At 40.0% G+C, this 17,414-nt stretch overlaps 1 protein-coding gene across 2 annotated transcripts in view; it reads right to left on the bottom strand.

Moving 5' to 3' along the window:
- The window catches only part of spon1b (spondin 1b), a 128,973-nt gene that overhangs the window by 98,170 nt on the left and 13,389 nt on the right, over positions 1–17,414 (bottom strand). For both annotated transcript variants that reach the window (XM_085414808.1, XM_085414809.1), the window contains exon 3: positions 10,083–10,216. In XM_085414808.1, the coding sequence (XP_085270934.1) occupies positions 10,083–10,216 (134 nt within the window). The remainder of the gene's footprint in view (positions 1–10,082; positions 10,217–17,414) is intronic.

Below are 17,414 nucleotides of genomic sequence, written 5' to 3'. Positions count from 1 at the left end.
AGGGCATCCACCTCTTCTTTATTACCTTTCTCTTCCTAGTGCGTTTTTTGTCCGTTCTCTGCAGCCCCATAGGCTGTCTACTGAACTACCTCTTATTTTTGCATTCCCCATTGAGTTTAGTTCAGGCTTCCTATTTGTCATTTCTCTTGTTTTTCTTTGGTTTTTCTTTGTTCTCAGGTTTTTACGTCACCTTTGTGCAGGTTGTGTTCAACACCTTTTGAAATTAGGGGCAGTCTGCCTTCTTCCTTCCGTGTGGCTCATTGAAAGATGATTCTAACACCACACTGGCACTTGTGAATACTGCAGAAGTGAGCATTTCTGTTAGTGAGAAAGTTTTACTTATGGGTTACACATCCGCTGACCTTTAAGCAAAAAAATGAAGAAAAAAAATCACTGATGCACACAGTCTGCATTTTTGCTACAGTTTCCAGCCTTCTATACTCCTGTCTGGCATTTCCTTTTCCTTCATCTCTCTTCTCTTCAGGTTTCTTATTAATCATACTTCTAATGTCTGCTCACTCTTCTTCTGGGAGGCTTTCGTTGGCGCTCCCCGCTGAATCTTTGGTATGCTGTTTCGATTCATGTGGGGAGAGCCCCAGGTGGCAAAACCAATACATACAACTGTGCAACTATTCACACAAAAATATCAATTTCACTGCATGATAAATGCTCGATAGAACAATAACAAACAACACAGAAGTAAGGAGAGGAAACTCAACTTAGATGAAAAGATCAAGAATCAATTATCCTGTTCAGTTCTACTCTGAGCATTTATTCAACTATAAGCAAAAACTGTGTATGTGCAGGAAACAATCCAATAAAATGTAAGGCATAAGTTACATAATGATGTATTTATGTTTGCAAATAGGAAGCTGTTAATTGATGAACAAGGATGAGAGCGAATCCATAAAAATATGAATTAACCATTCAGTGCTTGTTCTTTTTTATTAAACGTTTGACGAAACATCGTTTTGTACAAGAGTAATTATGTTACAGTTTGCAGATAAGCGACTATGAATCGCATTGGGTGCACCAGGAATAAATTTTTAATTATATAAGGCTGCATTTGTTGGTTTGTTTAAAGTGGAAGTGAAAGCAAAAAACATGTCTGTAAATTGAGTTCAACTTAGTAATTTAAAGGGTAAGAAAAACGCTGGAGGGCATGTCAAAGTGGGTAAGTTCATTTCATACACTTAACTCCACAACTCTAATGCCATCATTATGTTTTTTGGGGACCTCTGGCCAATTTAAATGCCCATTGTATTAATGAGAAATTAAGTGTTGTTTTTGAGCTGTGTGTTACACGAAGCACATTACAGCGAGGATCGTAACTGAAGACGATCCTTGACTGCACTATGGTGGATCTGGTGAACTCAGGGAATAACCAAAAGGAACTATATAAACCATGTTTTACTATAAATTTCTGAATGGGAATTATTTGCAGTCCATCTAATTGCTGTAGCAGCCTATACCGAAAACTTGTTAATACAAGTCGTTAATACGGGGAGTTATTGTGATGTCAGGATTCACCACTGCCTGCCTGTGGTGCTGGCTAAACACAGGGGGGTCCAAAACCCCATGTGAGGTCAAACAGTCCAGCAGGAATCAGGGACAAGTGTGAAGGTTGAATAAACCCACCAACATGTTTGGGCCTCACAGCAGGCAAAGCAAAAATCAATCTAGAAATGATCAATTTCTTTTTCTATGAATGTATTTGTTTTAGTATTCTGAGAAGCACAACGTTAACAAGAACTGTGTTTTTAAAGGCTGGCCATACTTTAAATAGTCTAGTTTTATAATCAGTGAAAAAGCATTTTCTCTCGTTTCTCAGAGAATCAGGACACAAGAGTTTAAACTCTGCTGTCAAACAGATTCAGTGCAGTCAGACCCGTGCCATCACTGAGCAAGCAGATGAATTGTGGCCTCATCCCCTTCCTGGAGTCCTTCCACTAACGGCTTTGGAATACTGATGGAAAGATCAGGCAGGAGGTCAATGTGAGGTGACAATGTGATGAACAGATGGCTGAAGGGCAGAATTGGAGAGAGGAGGGAGATGTTTAAGTGTAAACCCGATCAACAAAGTGATCAACCCCCCATCTTCCCCCATGCACACTCACTTTCTCTCATCGCTATCCATCTCTCTGTCAAGCTCAGCTCTCGGGGGAAACGTCTCCCAACACTAAAAGATTTTTTTCAGGAGTTCGTAAAGATTAAAGAACAGATTCAGGCTGAGCTCATCAGAGATACAGAAGGACCTTAGTGACCTGGTGTGGAAAACAGACAAACACACACATACACAAACACATATCCTACATCCACAGTTATTAGTATACAGGCTCCTCACTCTATTGAAAGATAAAAGTCCTAACAAGGCAGAAATATGAAAACCTTTCTCCTCAGAGCTCTCTTCATAACATGCAGCAGTTGAGTCTGGATGATGCTTTGAAGATGCGGAAAAGGAGGGGAAATATGGGTGGCTCACCATTATTAAAGTAATCTGATATGATTTGACAGTTTCCCTACAAAAAAAGAAATGCAATCAAGTCATGTTTACTACAGTCTCAAGATATAAACAAAACCCTGTAAAGCCAAGAGTTTTCATCTACTGAGGTTTGAAGATCACTTCGAAACGACGAGTGCTCTAGTGCTGTGAGTTTTCTTTTGATAGTTGATGATAGTTTATGTGGGTAGATTAGGAGCTTTGCTTTTTGGTTCAAAGGATGGAAATATTAGCACCAAAAGAAGAAGACGAAAACCTTAAAAGTTACAGAAACTACGGCTTGCGGCTCAAATAACTACATGTCATACATGAAAAGTTGTAGTGACAGCTTTTTGCTGTGTCAGCGGGGGAAATCACTAAAGCTCACTGAAAAATCATTGCAACATAAAAATTTCAGGGCTGAGAAACAGTTAAAAAAATAACCAAATCAACTTCAAAAGAAACTCAAACCATAATTAAAAATTCAAATTCTATGTAAACCTGGAGCAGTAAGCTTTGTTTGATTTGGGTGTGATGGGCTGTGGGTTCCTTGGACTGTCTCAGAGAGAGCGATGTCTTATTGTCAACAACATCACTGGCTGAAACACTGAACTGAGTAATTCCAGAGATGTGTGAATTAGACCATCAGAAGAGTTGCCGTGGTGACAGGATGTGATGCCTGTGGGTTTGTTGAAAACTCTGGTAATTGGAAGTTTTCTGGCAAATCTCCTTTGTGAAAACAACAGTTGTTCAAGTTTCCAAATCAATGATATTTTGTCGCAACGTGTTTTGCTCTAAGTTGGTGTTGGGAAAATCTTATTTTTATGACATCATGATTATCAGGACTGAGCATGTGGCTCATGTCATCAGCAAATGGTAAAAGTTGATCGGTACAAGCTACGTATATACATATAGCCCTGACTCACTCAGCAATATCATGGTTTTAATTCTTTGAGTAAATAGAATCTGATATTTTATATTAGCCAATTATTCGACCATGAAAGAAATGAAAGCTAGAGGAATAAGCCTGTTATCAAAATATAAGTAAAAGGCAGATCATTCAGTTGCTATAATCTCTTTTTTCCACTGAATTATCAGAAAACAGATAAGGCATGCAGCAAATCAATGCTCGTTTCTCTTCCACTGCATTTCAGACATTAAAGTGATGCATTTTTGCTTTTGAAATATTCTCTTATATTCAAGCTCAAAGTTGGCTATATAACAAAGTTGTTTGGAAAAAGTGTTTCAAATTGATAAGGTTATTTTGGTTGTTTCAAATGTGTTTTTCATTCTTGAAAATCTCATGTAGTTTCCTCCTGTACTTGTGAGCAAAAATGCATTATGAGCACAAAAAAAGATGTGGGCTACACAGTTACCTTATTTTTTCCAGCATTTTTATATATAAATCAGAGTCAAGTGCCAAGTCATAACTTTTCTTAGATTTGACCAATTTATATATTGAGCCTGCACACAAAGTTAGAGAGACAAGTTTTAGAGGGTTTTGGACGTGTGCAAAGGAGGGATAGTGAATATAGGCCTCCTAATAACAGCAGGATAAGAGGAAGCCCAAAAAGAAGATTCATGAACTGAAGGAGGACATGCAGAGCGTTGGTGTGACAGAGGAGGATGCTACAGTTAGGGTGAGATGGAGGCAGATGATCCACTGAGATGATCCCTAAAGGAAGCAGGGGAAGTAGAAGATATTGATTGAATATGCTTTATTTTTAAAGGGCACGTATTATTCTCCTTCCCAGCGCCATATTTTCATTCGTGAACTCTATTTTTCGATGAATCACAGTTCAAAATAAATGATAATCTCAACAAATAAACTTTATTTTCTTATGTTAGACCTCAACACAGCTCTTCAGTTCATTTTCTGTCTAAAAAAAGTATTTTAGTTTCCTTCCCCAGATCCCTTCAAGCCACATTGAAGGCTTGAAGGGAGGTTGCCCCTTCTAAACAACAGATTTGAACAACAGATGGGTAAGGGTTCTGTCCCTGAGATGAGCATGTGAGGGATGTCCACTCTCACTGACATTATATAAGGTCCAGAGTAGTAAAACCTTACTAACTAGTGACGCTACTGTTCTCATTTATTGCCAATGGATCTTGATTTTTGACATTTCAGAAGATGTCACATGTTCAAAGTAAGCAACTTGCTGTTAAACATAGTGATGTAAGGTACATTTAAAAATTTATTATTTATATTTAACAAAACATCCCTAAATTTAGGGAAATGATAAAAGGGATACCTTTTTGGATTTGAATGTATGAAAGGGTCACAGCCTCTGCAACTGACCACTGACCACAAAGAGAAGTGAGACATTTTAAAGCACACATTGAGTGCAGATCATAGTATGAGCAAGCCTGTAGAAGCTGCTATGTAAAGCTTTTGTCCACCCATATAGCTGCTTTCACACTTGCACGGCCGCCCCATACTTTTCTTACATTTCCCAGCAGAGCTTCTCTGCGCTCTCTAACAAGGCAGCACCCTCGCCTAGACCAACAAGAGCATTTTCCATTTGTCAGAATGCATCTGATGGGAAGATGTGTACATGTAGGAAAGGGCCACTTTGGACGATGTCACAGCATAGTTCAGGATGTCCTCGGATTTTGAAATTCTGCACAGCTGTTCTCATATTGTCATCACAGATAAACACGAGTTAGGCCAACACTAAAAAAACAAACAAAAACGCAGCGTTTCCACCAGAGCTAATTCTGCTCAGTGATAAAACAAACTTACTCAACAAACGCTGGCAAAATTAATATTTAAACATTTCCTCTTTTCAGGCGTTCAGACACTGACGATGGTAGACACAGTTTTGTGCTTTATATAACACTAAGTATATAGCGTATACAAATAGTTTATTTATAAAAGTGTTATACTTGTAGTATTAGAGCCAAAGCATTAAAAATAAATACAGTGAAGCTAAATATGCAGTAGAAAATAACGCATACAGTGCCTGTGAGGGGTTTTTACAGCTTGTTTCCCTCAGCCGGAGGCTACACATTGTTTCCAGACAGACAAAAAAGCCAGATGAATGACGACAACTTGACCAGTTGAGGGGGAGGAGGGCAGGCCTGACGGTACACTACCTGCCTCCAGGAGAGAAGTTACACACAGTTGTTGTTAGTTCCACTGCCAGCGAGAGCTGAGCAGGTATAGCACATGATAGAGAGCGCTATTTAAAAGCTGCAGACATGTTCTGCTTGCCAAGAAACCGATGAGCGTGTTTAACAGCCGGCTTCTTTCAGGTGTTCTCAGCTCACACATTCCTTCACTGTGTGAACTTTAGAAAATCGCTTTTTCCAAGAAGCAGCGATGTCAGGTATGGACATAGCAGTCGTGATAACATGAATATTTTCATCATTGCCTAATCAGTACAGTTTTTACTTATCATTTATTATGTAAACTCTCAAAATGTATTATTATATTATTGACTGAGTTTGCTATTACTATCCACGCCACTGTAGCTACTAATGTTTTTATCACGTGAGTCTGTGTGTGTAGTGTGTAACGGGTAAAACCAGTAAGGGGGCCCACTGACCCCGACACTTTGAGCCCCTGTTTTGTGATGGCACGACGTGCATCTGAGGTGTTTAGTCAACAGTGCAATAATATCATTTTAAATTTCCATCACTTATAATAAAACAAAACTAGATGCTGGAATCAGAAAAGTTGTTAATTGTTTAGTTTAGTTATTAATTGATTATTCAAACTGTAATTCATCAATGTTGATTATTATAGGACTGTAGTTACCATAGAAACCGCTAAGATCTGGCAGTTGTTTCACTAAAAGTCAGACGGAAAGGAAGCAAACCTACAGTTCAATCAGGTTAGCTACAGTAGGCACACTCACAACCTCAGACATAATCCCTTACATGCACTACAGCTCAAAACTCTGATGGAGTTTTATAATTGACAGTTTGAGTAACAGACACGATTTTTATTCTCTTGGGAGTTTCTTTAAAATTAATCTGACAGTCTGACAGACTTTGGACAACAAAATAAAACAAATAAATAATATGTTGTTCAAAAAAATTAGAGGAACACTTTTTAGTCCGAGTATAGTGACAAATCAATTAAATTTCTGGGAATCTGATCGGCTCATTTAGGTAGCAGAGGCTGTTTTTAATCCGTTTCAGCTGTTTTGGTGTTAAATTAAAAACAGGTGCACAAGAGGGGCAACAACGAGACAACCTGCAAAACAGGAGTGGTTTTACAGGTGGAGGACACTGACATTTTTTCCCCTCCTCATCTTTTCTGGAAGGAGGCTGCAGGGAAGACCCAGGACACACTGGAGATCTTTCTAAACCTGTCAGTTTACTGGGTGTTCACTTTCCCAGCAACAAAGCACGCAAAATACAGGAGTGGATGTAATAGCAATTAAGTACACTACAATAAGAACAAAAAAGGCTTCCCAAAAAGTGTTAAACCTAAAGTAACATAATGAGACAGAGCTAAATAAAAGAAGCTCACAGAGAAAGCCTTTTATTTCTTGGTTTGCAGTTAAGACCAAAACAGACAAACAGAACTTGCTTTTGTAACAAACAATTAACATCTCCAAAGCACTGACCCCTGTGTGTTAGTTTCTTCCATGCAATGCAAGTTTTTCTTCTAGCAACCTGTGCGCTGCTGCTCATGTTCGGTGTATAAAACACAAAGCAACTATTCTTATAAAGTTTGAAAGCAGATCTTGCTTTTCACCACTATATTTTTTTTTTAATAAGAAGAAATAAAAACCTGCAGCTGATTTTGCAATTTAAAAAAACAAAACAAGACCCTCTTTTTAAATGCTACAGTTGTCACTAACAGCTTTATCACCCCCCCTTGCAAAAAATTATAATTGCAATGATTCCAAAATAGCAGGTGTTGAAGTTGGCATCGAATGAAATACACAATCCCAGAGGCTTTCTCCAGCACTGAAACGACCAGTGGGCTCATACGGGGGGGAAGAAGTACTGGAACGCTCCCAACTGCAGGAAGCTGTATTTGAAAGTGCCTTGAAAGCTACATGATTTAAGACAGCTGCCTGTGTTGTCCACTAAAGCGGTGTTTTATAGCGCAAACCTACTGCAAAGTATCTCCTTCCTGGCTGATGTGAATCTGCTCCTCGACACTGTGAAAAGCATCACGGGAAAAACAGAATAGATCCGAACAAAGATAACATGACGGGCACGTTACAACAGCAGAGAGCAGACCGTTAAGAAAGAAGACGAAGTGAGACGAGGAAGGCGAAGATGTTAAATGAAGTAATACTAAATCTCTATCTCGCAGCTGACAGACAAAAGTGACAGAAAAACGAGGTGAATTTGCATAGCAGATGTTCCACTACATAGGGCTAGATTTATTGAACCGGCAGACACCGGGATGTGCCATCTGTCATACAGCAAAAGCAGATAAATTAAAAGTAACAGCTGTGAGTATACGGTGGAGGTGAGGGCAAGTTATAGCAACTCGCTCAGTGGAGGAAGAGATGCATGTCAGGGAGGTTATTCCCTTTGGGAAGTCGGATTGAAGAGATGGAAACAAGCGAGAGAGAGAGAGAGAAAGCTAAGAAAAAGAAGGCATACCTGTGGAGAGAAGAGGAGAGAGGCAGACGCCTTCAGAGGTGTGCTCCCTCTGAGTTATCTCAGTTTATCATTTGTATTCTCAAGTTGTCAAAGAGTGGCTCACAGCTACATATTGCCATAAGTCACTGTAGCTGTCTGAGCCCACACATCATTTGTTTTTTCCTCGCACATGGCTTGAATTATACGTCACACTCCATCATGTATTAACGGGAAGAGCTATTTGTTTTCTGAGAATATTAAATTTGTAGAAGCATAAAGTGTAGCCATTGTGCATAACAATCATCCCCTTCGTTCACTAAAATCAGCTTTGTATGTTCCCGCTCTGTTTCTCTCCCATAATTTTCATTAAAATCCAGAAAAACAAGTAGCCTTTAAAAAAAATGGTCTAATAAGAATAAATGCCTTTGATTAGTTTGAATCTCAGAGAGAAACATTTCTTTCCTTTTGTTTCTACACCTGTACATTTTGCTAATGCATTTGTAAAAATGGACATAAAAACAACATTTTACTGACTGATTGCGAACAATAAAAACATTACCCAAAGGCAACGGTCAACCCAGACGGCCAACACTCTCTGCTACACCTCAAAAACTGCTCAGGAATGACTCTAGGAACACAATGAAAAAAACAAAGTTCTTATTGTCGAGCATCAGCTGTGTAGGGATCCGCCCTAAAAGCCCCAAGACTGAAAGAGCCAGACCACACTTCATCCTCCAATCAGTGGTGTAAATGTTGTGGCTCATCTGCATATTACACCCCAACCAATATATGCATATGTCGGGTATGCATATATCGATGCATGTTCTTCCTATCATTAGAATTCACATACAGTGCATTTTCTCGCCTTTTTTATTTATTTAAGGAAACACTGTTATCAAAAAAAGAGCTCTTATTTTATGGAGGCTTTAAAATGACTAATAAAAGGCACAACACTGAACAGTTATTGTTCCTCCAGTGCGTGTCTAGACAAAATAATACCTCCTGATACCGTGCACCTTCTTTAGAGTTTCACAGCATTTCTCCTCAGAGTCGCTGGCGCCATTTCACACATGCACATAAAGCTAAGGTCACACACACTCCTGAAATTACACAGAGGTTTAGAGCCCCACCTGCTTCAAACCACAAATTGCCCCCAGTAATCACCATCCATCTCTCCTTTGTAGAGCTGGTCCCTTTACAGAAGCTAATGCGCGCACCAACTAAAGAAACACCTGGCATCAGCTTACTTAATGTGCTGCCTATAACCGATTACGAGTATCTGTAAAAGCAACAATGACCACACCAGTGAACTACATTCACTAACAGGAGAGATTCTGCTTTGCGGTTGTTTTGTGAAGGAAAAGAAAAAGTAAAAAGGGAGTAAAGTGCTCCTGATGTTGTAGAATTATTTAAGATGACACATGGATGTTAATCTGACCTATTCTTATGCTCCTTTCTATTAGATACTGTTGATTTCCAGCAGCATGAAAACCAACTTGCTCAAACTTGCTTGAGTAAAGTTATCTGTCACTTTGACCTTTATGGTTTTGTCACCATGTACAAAAGAAAAAAGAAAAAAAAAACCCCACACACAGACAAAACACTCCTATCAGCTAGCAGTGACTGATTTAAAATCTGCCATCATGGCGTTTAAATCCAGACACCTGTGCCTATCACAGTTCAAATAATCTTTCACTATGTGTTATCTTTAAGGTTTGATTTTCCATAAACATGTACTATTCAAGCTTTAACTGGCGTTATCAATCTGAACTTTTAAACCTGTTTTGACGCAAGAAGCAGCTGTTTTTTTTTTCTTTTAACTTTACTAAACGTCTCTGTGATGAATAATCGTAAAAGCAAAATTTGATCTGTCATTGTATATTTTACACATGTTTGTATGGGATATTGTATTTGTTTTAAATGTTATATACCTATGTGGTATGTGACTTTTGTTGCTATGATGCCAGGTCTCTCTTGTAAATGAGATTTTTAATCTCAATGAGATTTTTACCTGGATAAATAAAGGATTAATAAAAAAAAAAAAACTTACTTAAGTATAACACAGCCAGTCCCACTGGGTGGTGCTGTCCATAAGACCTGTATCCTGGTGCGTCTGCGAGGCGTGCTCTCTGTCACCGCGGGAGGACAGTTGGTCATGAACTGTGTCTCGTCTTCATCAATGATCTAGAAAGAAAAGGATGAGCATTCAGTATTAAATGGCTTTGCTTCTGAAAAGGTCACTTTGAACTTTATGGCATCATATAATGTTGGTGTTCCTAAAAATTCCCTGGAAAAAGAGAACCCAGATCAATCCAGGCAAGGGAATTCAAAAACAATGTTACAAGCAAGCCTCACAATGCAATACTGCACCTCTATGCTCTGCCAAGTAGCATAGACAATATATCAAACACAGTACACACAATAGCTTATTAGACAATGATTACTTATATTATTTTAGAAGAGCGTGCATTAAAAACCAGAGGCAGGTAGAGTAGCAGCACAGAACAGAGCAGGCATCAGTGACAACAGATTACACTCTTCAAGTTTATTGAAACTGACGAACAATTACACAAAACATAAAATATTCTGTAGGTTTTCAGAATAAAAGAAATGTAGCAGAAATTGATGTTTCAACAAAATGTGAAATAGAAGCAAAACACTTTTGCGTGCTGTCCTTGTATTTAATGACTTTCTGCAGCACATAAGGAGTGAGATTGTGTGCTGGCTTTTCTATTATTATAATAAACTATACAGAGTTAACTGGAAATTTCTATTTGCAACTTTACACAAATTTGGTTTTGGAAACTCTTTCGTAAGCTGGTTAAAAATATTATATAATTCCCCAACAGCTTGTGTCAGAACAAATGACCAAACATCCTCCAGCTTCTGTCTCCTGAGGGGCACCAGGCAGGGGTGCCCACTCTCCCCTTCACTGTTTGCAATTTTTATTGAGCCACTAGCAGCAGCAATTAGACAGGCTACAACAATTAAGGGCATAAAATGTAAGAATGTAGAACATAAAATCAGCCTTTATGCAGATGATGTGTTACTTTTTCTCCAAAACTCACAAACCAATCTCTCTGTGGTAATTGCATTGATAAACTCTTTCTCAAGAGTCTCAGATTATTCAATTAATGTCACGGCGAGTGAGATGAGCCGTATAAAAATAATAAATGAGGATCCAATTGCAGGCAGTAGTGGAGGAGTGAAGGTGGTTTATTGGACACGAAATAAATATAGACAAACAGCAAATGGAGCACGAACTAAACTAGACTGGAGACAACTAAACTACTGAATACAAACCGGAACTCAAACATGAAGCAAGGTGGACGACGGTACAAGATGGTGACGGCAGGGAAACACACAGATGACGCAGGGTGGAAACACAGCTGGGAATAATCAACAAGACGAGACAAAGGTAAAACTGAACACACTCACATGAGACGCAGACCTTCACAATAAAACAGGAAACAAAACACACTTTACTAAGACAAAGACTAGACAGAGACAGACTTGAAATGACATATGAAACTAAACCCACATCTTAAACCCAGATAAACAGAACATGGAACTCTAATAATAGACATAAACATTACCATAACACGACAAGAGAACAAGAACACAATCCCTGATGCAAACTTAAATCAAAACACAATAAACTCAAAATACTGGGTCCAACGGACCCAGAACCGTGACAATTAACTGGTCAAAATCAACAGTTCTTCCGATTAATTGCTCCTTCCATAATCGTTTTTGTTTTTTTAACATATATTTCTACAGGGCTCTAGACTAACTTTTTGCCATGGGCGTACCGGTACGCCTAACTTTAAAAAGTTAGGCGTACCAGCACCAAAGTTAGGCGCACACAAATTTTATAATAATTTATATAATATAATGTGTTTTTCTGGATACACTGTGCTTTTTTAGCATTCAAAGATTGATGACACCGTGTCAGAGCACTGGCTATGAATTTCAGAAGGATCAGGCCTTAACTTAACAGAAAAGTTAGCAATAGTTCCTTTCTTATTACAGCTACATCCACTTCTGTCGTGCCTAGGCTGCTCACTAGGGCTGGGTATCATCACTGATTTCTATAATCCATTCGATTCCGGTTTTCAAAGTCCCGATTCGATTCAACTTAGCCTCATACAGTCAGAAATATTATAATTCTGATCATTTATCAGTACTGACTTCATCAGAATTGTGAACATCACAGCAGATGCCTTTGTGTTAAAGTAACTGAGAATAAAACACAGAAAAACATGAAGGAGATTTTCCTGGTCTGGCTTTTTATAGCAGATAACCTTAAAATATTCTACAATGTTCTGCATATAAAGTTTAAATTTCTTCAGTATTGAACAACAGAAAAAACAAGCTTTCTTGTCCGAGGTCATTTAAGTGAAAAAAAGAAAAGAAAAAGACAGCAGCCGACAGCGCTGTAAACAACGGTAGACTGGTAAATGGTAAATGGCCTGTATTTGTATAGCGCTTTTCTAGTCCCTAAGGACCCCAAAGCGCTTTACACAACCTGTCATCCACCCATTCACACACACATTCACACACTGGTGATGGCAAGCTACAATGTAGCCACAGCCACCCTGGGCGAGGCTGCCGGACACTGGCGCCACCGGGCCCTCTGACCACCACCAGTAGGCAACGGGTGAAGTGTCTTGCCCAAGGACACAACGACCGAGACTGTCCAAGCCGGGGCTCGAACCAGCAACCTTCCGATTACAAGGCGAACTCCCAACTCTTGAGCCACGATCGCCACGATCGCATTTGCGACCAAATTGGTCGCACTCTAGAGCCCTGTTTCTAGTTAGAGAAATTTAAGAGGCTTATCCCTCAAAACTGTAAATACAAAAAGTTGCACAAAATAGTTTCCCACCACAGGAAATTTATTTTGAGTGTCGCCATAGTTTTATTTTTGAAATACACCAATTTTTATATACTGCAGGCAAAAAGAAAATAAATATTATAATGCAAATTTGCAAAAAAAAAAACAGCATATGCATCAAAATAAACTATTTCCAGCAGTGCAATATGAGTCCTAAGCATCCGAGAAACGACACAGAAAGTCATAAAATCAAACATAACTTTTAAAAACACCAGTACAGGCTCATAAGGCCCTGATGGTAAAAAACTACATTTCTGCAAAATGGCGTCAATTCCGGTTTCCAGGACATGGCGGACATGCAATAGTTCGCGCTGATGGACATAGGAAGTGTTACAAACAGCTGATCAGATCGGCAAAGCGTGTTTCTGGAATATTATGTTTTTGTTGCTGCAAGTGCTTTTTATGCAGTTTTTGCAAAGCTATATATGGAAGGAAACTGTGACTTAGGACAAGCTGATGGCATAACATGTAAGTACAACTCCTCCGGTTTCATATGCAAAAAAAAAACTATTGCGCTAGCTTATGTGGTTGCACTGCTACCTGGATTTAAAAATAGTTACGCAAAACGGAGCGTGCCTCCTCCGACCGGCTTTAATCACTACTTTTTAGCCAACAGGCTTCAGTTCATCTCTAGATGGTTAAAACACACCTTCTTAGATGAACCCTGGATAGATGTTGAACAGGCACTATGTAATAATCTAGAGATTTCAGACCTACCATTTACCAGCTCAAACATCAAACAACATGAATGCTTTAAAAGCGTCAACATCAGCTCTTCTCTAACAGCATGGTGGGAGTTTCTAAAAATAACACTGTCAATTTTATTCCGCAACCTAGACATCCACATTACTCATACTCTCATCACACATACATATAGGGGCTTGGGGGTGGGTACATTATACAGCATCCAGAGGATGGTCGGTGTATTCAAACCCCCCTCTGGCGCTGGTGCCCTACCCTTTAATTTTAAATGCATATAGACACTGAGGGTTTTCGGGAGGAGCCGTGCTGCTCTCTGGCAGGAAGCACCATGCCCTCCTGTGTTTTAAATGCACTTTAGAACAGCACGCAGCAACACTACATATGAGCAGGCGGAGGGAGGTTTGGGGTCTTCACTCACCCCCATTCTGTTAACCGTCGGGGCTGGGGGGCTGGGAGGAGGTGCTGGCCGTCGGATTGGGGTCTGGGATGCGGGGCCTCCCTGCTACTGCAGATAAGGAGGCAGTCTGCTTTTCTCCACCACAGAGAAAAGGGTTAAATCTCCTGGGTCCGGGTACCCCCACCCCCAGAGGGACAAACCATACCCGGACGTGGGATATAGAGTATGTTTGGGGAGTGTGAATGTGTGTACAGTGTCTATTTGTGTCTGTCTCCACGTCGGGTGAGTGCCGAGTATTTGTTTGTGTATATAGGGGTGGGAATGCACGTTTGTGTCTGCCTCTGGGCCTGAGGCCCGGTCCTCTCTGGCACAGCTGGCTGCCAGCAGAGCCCGCGGGCACGTCACTGCAACCCCCTCTGGCCTCTGCTCTGGGGCTGCTGGGTGACCTCTCGTTTGGGGCTCTCCTCAGCTCTTCCCAGGAGGGTGGCACGGTTGCCCCTCTGGTGGTCCTCCTTGGGTCCTCGCATTCTGGGGCCTCTGGATGTCTGGGGCCTGGATCTCCTCCATACCTGCTTCATGGCCTGGGGGACGGGGCTATGGCTCCCCACACTCCCTAGCAGATCGTTACACGGAGAAACCTTTTGAATACAAGTGTGCTGATCCACACAGGTGTGCACACAGGTGTACACACGGGTGTTCACAGACACAAACTACACCTTTCTTGGCTGCTGCCTCAAAGCACATTGTGTGCTGTCAATCTTGCGTACTGCACAATAACATGTAATATTTAGTATCTGCTGTTATCTACTGTTAGCTAGTTTATTGTGATGGCTTTGTATTTATTGTATTGCTCTTTTTGTTTGTTTTCTCTTCTGTTCTTTCTTATCTCCATACAGGTTATCCACGTGTTTTGCTTGTGTTTCTTTTTTTTTCTTCCCCACTTTCTCACCGTCTCTTCTCCCCTCTATTTTTCTTTCTCTCCCTCTCTTTCTTTCATTCTTTCTCCCTGTCCTATCCCCCAGTCATGTCTGTCCCATCTGTAACAACCGAAAATAAAATAAAATAAATACATAATTATAATAAAGGTCAATCAAATGGACCAATATGGCAAGGCCATGATGATCCAATTGGTAAATCCGCTTGGCATCTTTCTTGGCCTTCAGGCAACAATTCTGATGGCTAAAGATACAAAACAAAAAAACAAAACTATACTTACAGGACAGCCAGAACACAAGAATACGCTTATAGTATAAGTTGATGCACAGAACGAGAGGTCTCATCTTCATCACACGGCAAGAAAAATGAAATGTTTCATGTATTATATGATGGTGAAAACAGAGTGTAAATGTAGTTTTAATATGATTTGTTTTACCATTTATGCTTAATCTTAAGACAATATCAGAAGCAGTTTTGATGACATTGACAATTGCTGCTTTTTGCTACTCGGAATCACAGAAATGACACCAGTTTGGGCTGAAAGCAAAGTTGTGGGAAAGCAGACAATTTGAGAGTCCCTGAGAGAGGCTTTGGATAATAACAAACTTGTGTATTCATGACATGTCTAGCACAGTCCCTTCGGTACTTGGACCTTGTCAGACATTTTAATAGACTAAACACACACAAAAAACAAAAGCACACATCCACACATGACCTCTGACCTAGTAGCTAGCATTCTACAGCTGCTTCGCCTCAACAATAACAATGACCTAACACCCAGTCCCAAAGTCCTGAGGACAAAAAGAGGGAGACAAGAGTCACAGACTCTTCTTCATTGGGTTGAGAGAAAGGCAGAGTTTTTTGACAGAGGAATCTAAACATATATTAAGAATAACGAGGTGGATTCAAAACAGAACATGTACAAGGATGGCGCAAAGATGCAGTCTAGACATGAGGAAAACTCTGCTTAATTTCTGTAACAGTGCTGGTGAACATTTAACATTGAGAGAAAGAGCACAACAGTGCTACAGAGTGTGTGATCCTCCTCATGTTATATCAGATTGGTTTGCCTATCAGACAGCACTGCAGTCTGTTTACAATAGACGCACAATTCACTTTCCACAATGTTTAGGAGTTATTGATGGGAATTTTTGTCCTTTCGTTCAGAAGCTGCATAGACTTCCGAACAGAGGTCAGGATTCTGTGCAGGCCAGTAGAGTTCTTCTAGACTAAACTCACTCATCCATGTCTTTATGGACCTTGTTTTGTGCACTGGTGCGCCGTCCTGTTGGAACAGGAAGGGTCCATCCCCAAACTGTTCACACAAAGTTGGAAGGAGGCGATTTTCCAAACTGTCTAAGTATGCTGAAGCGAGTTCTTAAGAGTTCCTTTCACTTGAACTAGGAGGCTGCTACTTCGTGGCTGAGTTGCTGTCTTTCCACTTTCTTATAATACCACTAACAGTTGAATGTGGAATATTTAGTAGTGAGGAAATTTCATAACTGGGTTATAAAAGGTATCATCCTATCTGCCGGAATTCACTGAGCTCCTGAGAGCGACCAATTCTTTTACAAATGTTTGTAGAAGCAGTCTGCATGCCTAATCACTTCCACTGGGACACCAGAATTCAATCATTTGGGTGGGTGAGTCAATACTTTTGGCATATAGTGTACATTATAGGTTAAAACATATCCCATGCATATTTAAGACAGTTACGTCTTAACCCAACCCAAAACAAGTCAAGATAGATATTTCAGATTGTCAAAGTGAACACAGGGAAGACCCAGTCCAAATTTAGGTAAGGAAAAAGCACCTGGGTCAAGAAAGTTAATTTCCATGTCAAGACAGAATTTTCAGGCCAAGGTCAACTGTAACTCATAATGGCAGTTCTCGACTGCTCTCTGTCTGAAGAGTGAGTGAACTTGCTAACTCTGCAGAGTAAAGTGAAGACTGCCTTCAGATACTTAATTTGCATGTAAATGCACATGCTCTAATTATAAGGGGAACTTGTCCCTGCTTGCCTTCTACTTTAGTGGTGTAAGTGAAAACAAGATGCTAAAATCATAGTTGGACAAAGGATGGCTGTGGTGCTACCCGAGATCTATGTCAGAAAGACAAGAATACAGTTTTCTCATTTCTAAATGTGAATCTTCAAGTTGACTTTAAAGGTTGATCCACAGAAATGACATCATTCACTGTTTCTCAAGTTGGAAACTGTAGCACTTTAACTTCATTTTATCCAGGCTGAAATACAACTTTCAGAGCATTTAATATCCAGCATGACTACCTTGCAAACTTTTCAAAACACTCATTCCACCATTGATCTATTCAGCGTTTACACTGCATAATGAGCCTTTTATTATGGCCTAAATGTGACAGTCTTCAACCTCAGTCTGCAACTGGGGAGAGTGCCCGCCCTATGGAAGACATCCTGCATCGTCCCGGTCCCC

This window comes from Rhamphochromis longiceps, linkage group LG7, assembly GCF_057381845.1.
Source record: "Rhamphochromis longiceps isolate RC_006_pf linkage group LG7, R_longiceps_female_GT1.1, whole genome shotgun sequence".
Lineage (NCBI taxonomy): Eukaryota > Metazoa > Chordata > Actinopteri > Cichliformes > Cichlidae > Rhamphochromis > Rhamphochromis longiceps.
The sequence above is the reverse complement of the archived record's forward strand: the minus strand, read 5'-3'. Positions and strand labels throughout refer to the sequence as shown.